Genomic DNA, 3,810 nt, shown 5'->3' on the forward strand with positions numbered 1-3,810 from the left:
TCATTAAAAAAAATTGAAAATTGTTTTATTTTATAAGAAACATTTTATTTTAATAATTTTAATAGTATAAAACTACTAAAATAAAAAGTATAAGGATGACAACTTACAATGAAACTTGAAATTTCTAAAAAAAGTAGATTCTATACGTGAAAGATAAAACTTATTAATGCTGCTGCTTCTCTCTCAACATCGCACTGAACAACTTGAAGAACATCTCATTGACAAAATTCAGGTGATCGTTAAAAAAAAAACACACACACAAATAATCAAAGACAAAAACAAGAATAATCTAAAGTACAAATGAAACAACAGTCATTATTTATTGATAAGTAATTCATAAACCAACACATAGTTCTGCCAATAAAACACAAAATGGCGCTATAACCGCCATATTATTTCTGGTGCAAAAGGTTCTAAAGGAGAATATCTCAGAAGAATATTATAAAAAAGAAACATCCTTCAATCGAATGATGTCTTCTGCCTAACCAACACCTCCTCAATTGCTTTGTCCAAGCTCATGTATGACCGACCACCGGGTCTTGTTGTCTCCTCTGCTTTCTTCTTTAACTGCACGGTCTTTTCTCTCATCTTCTTTCCCTTCTCCCCTACCATCAACTCATTCACCACCTTCTCCACCTCCTCTCTCTTCGCATTTCTATCAATCTCAATCCCAATCTCCCACTCACTGCACATATATCTACAGTTTATTGGTTGATCTGCAAAAAATGGCCAACACAACATTGGCACTCCAGCGCAAAAACTTTCAATCGTCGAGTTCCATCCACCGTGAGTCAAGAAACCACCAACTGAAGGATGGTTCAACACTTTCTCCTGTGGACACCAGCTTGCTATCAAGCTTCTGTCTCTAGTTTCATTCACATACTCTGATGACAGAATCACGGAACCTCCGACGACAAGATCGGGTCTAACGATCCACAAAAACGGTTTCTTGCTGTTGGCTAAACCCCAAGCAAACTCCAACATTTGCTCAGCGGACATAACTGTGATGCTACCAAAATTCACATAAATAACAGATCCAGGTTTCTGGGATTCGAGCCAATCAACACACTCGGTATTTTCCTTCCAAAGATTGTAACCTAAAGATTCCACGTGGTGATGTGGACTCTGGTTTAAGAGTAAAGAGAACGGACCAATGGGATAAACAGAAGGGAAAATAGACGATAGAGCATTCAGTACATTTTCCTCAAGTTCGTCAAAAGTGTTAAAAATAATTATTGAGTTTTTATCAATTGTATTTGCAAATTCAACGAAAAACTGCAAAATTATATCATTTGGATCCGTTGTCCATAGGAAGGCATACATGTCCTTCAGCCGAAAGTTCTCCATTCCAGGAATCCAGTCAACTTTGGAGTCCAAAAACCCGTTTGTGCGATAACTCTCGTCTGCATAAACACAAAAGTCATTGCTTAAAGCTGCATGTATGAATTGTTAATCGATTTTCAACTTCTTTATTTTTCTTCCATATACTTGTTTATAAGAAAAATTTATGATTCTGACATAATTTCTACTAAAAGTTATCACAATAGTCAAATTGTAAGATAATTACAAAATTCGGTACAAAACTTGAACTTTTTAAAATTAAAGTTACATTTGACAGACACCATTTTAAAATATTTTTGTTCTTTGTGCTAAAGATGTACCCAACAAACACGTGGTAATAAATTATGCATGAGTTTAGGAAAGAAAGTATATATATATATATATATATATATATATATATATATATATNATATCTACAGTTTGTTGGCTGATCTGCAAAAAATGGCCAGCACAGGGTTGGGACTCCGGCGGAAACACTTTCAGTCGTCGAGTTCCATCCACAGTGAGTCAAGAAACCACCAACTGAAGGATGGTTCAACACTTCCTCCTGTGGACACCAGCTTACTATCAGGCTTCTGTCTCGAGTTTCATTCACATACTCTGAAGACAAAATCACGGAACCTCCGGCGACAAGATCGGACCTAATGATCCACAAAAACGGTTTCTTGCTGTTGGCCAAACCCCAAGCAAACTCCAACATTTGCTCAGCGGACATAACTGTGATGCTGCCAAAATTCACATAAATAACAGATCCAGGTTTCTGGGATTCGAGCCAATTGACACACTCAGTATTTTCCTTCCAAAGATTGTAACCTAAAGATTCCAAGTGCTGATGTGGACTTTGGTTTAAAAGTAAAGATAACGGACCAATAGGATAAACAGAAGGGAAAATAAACGATAGAGCATTCAGTACATCGTCCTCAAGTTCGTCAAAAGTGTTAAGAAGAATTATTGAGTTTTTTTCAACTGTATTTGCAAATTCAACGAAAAACTGCAAAAGTACATCATTTGGATCCGTTGTCCATAAGAAGTCAATCATGTCCTTCAGCAGAAAATTCTCCATGCCAGGAATCCAGTCAACTTTGGAGTCCAAAAACCCGTTTGTCCGATAACTCTCGTCTGCATATCATAAACACAAAAGCCATTGCTTAAAGCTTCCTGTATGAATTGATATCAGGGCAAATTTTCTTTATTTTCTTCGATACTTGTTTATAAGAAAGTTATCACAGTGTTCAAATTGTAAGATAATTACAAAATTCGGTAAAAAGTTCTACTTGACGAAAAGTAGTCTACAGACAAAACTTGAACTTTTTAAAATAAAAGTTATATTTGAGATTATAATATTTTAATAACATTTTTTTTAGCAACTTTTTCACATATATATTTTACCGTTTCATTTGCGTTAATTTGCGTTTTCAAAAAAAATTGTAAAAAAAAAAATTGTCAAAGAATTTTTTTCCAAAATTTAAATATTTGTTCGGGGATACTAAATTTTTTTTGTTCGTTGTGCTAAAGATGTACCAAACAAACACGTGCTAATAAACAATACATATGAGTTTAAGAACGAAAGTACATATGTTGACGCCAACCTTTGAGTGGTGAGAGACCTTTCTCGACCGCGGTGGGAAAGTTCATAACAGACAATAACGAACAGGCACTAGCAGGCCAACAGATAACGTTAGGAAGTGCAAATCGTTGAGCAGCTTGTGCAGCAAAGGACATGCAACCGTCAGAAACTAAGCAAGTAAGTGGGGGAATGAGACCCTGAGAGGCAGAATGGTTAAGTTTATGAAGAAGGTCACAAAAGGGTTGAAGGAAGTTCTTTCGGATAGAGTAAAAAGTTGCGGGTACGGGCTGAGTAACATCATCGTTCTCCAATGGAGGAAGGCCATCTGGGATGGTCTCAAAGCGAAAATCTGGTAGGCCATCGAGAGCATTGGCACCTCTTGATTTGAGCATGCGTTTGTAGTTATACTCAGTATGGACAAAGGTTATGTGAAAGCCTCTGAGGTGAAGCAGCTTGGCTAGTTGGAACATCGGGGTCACATGACCTTGTGCTGGATAAGGAGTCACCACAGCGTGAGGTTTTCTATCTGCAATGTAACTCATCTTTCGCTTTTCCTTTCTTCTCTTGCAAGATGAGAACAGACTGTACTTATATCTTCACATGGAGAGTAACCCTAATTACAATTTATAAACATTATTCTCACAAAATTCATGCACCTACTTCCAGCCTACCCAAATAAGGCAAAATTTATGGTGAATGTTGGGCAAGAAATAAAGGCTACACAAATTATTTATAAATGCCATTTCAAAATACTACAATAAAATATTTACTAATTTCTAGTAAAATTTAATATTTATGATCATTATAAATTTTAACACAAGGTCTTTTAGTTATGTTCTAAAAGTATATTAAATTATAACGGGTAATGTTATCCACTGGTTATAGTTTATAACAAAGGTAGC

General features: G+C 35.9%; 1 protein-coding gene across 2 annotated transcripts; it reads right to left on the minus strand.

Annotated features, from left to right (window-relative positions):
* Positions 1-290: 290 nt before the first annotated feature.
* Positions 291-3,526, minus strand: LOC106775605 (7-deoxyloganetin glucosyltransferase-like). 2 transcript variants are annotated; one of them, XM_022786764.1, is made up of 3 exons: positions 2,931-3,526; positions 1,755-2,460; positions 291-697 (listed from the first exon to the last, which is right to left on the minus strand). In XM_022786764.1, exons 1-3 carry the CDS (start codon positions 3,448-3,450, stop codon positions 460-462), a joined length of 1,464 nt encoding a protein of 487 aa, XP_022642485.1. In that variant the 5' UTR covers positions 3,451-3,526; the 3' UTR covers positions 291-459. The 2 variants fall into 2 exon arrangements, with proteins under 2 accessions (XP_022642485.1, XP_014518240.1); XM_014662754.2 differs by lacking the exon at positions 1,755-2,460 and having other exon boundaries at positions 291-1,403; positions 2,931-3,519.
* Between the last annotated feature and the right edge of the window lie 284 nt (positions 3,527-3,810).

This window comes from Vigna radiata, chromosome 10 (assembly GCF_000741045.1).
Source record: "Vigna radiata var. radiata cultivar VC1973A chromosome 10, Vradiata_ver6, whole genome shotgun sequence".
Taxonomy (NCBI): Eukaryota; Viridiplantae; Streptophyta; class Magnoliopsida; order Fabales; family Fabaceae; genus Vigna; species Vigna radiata.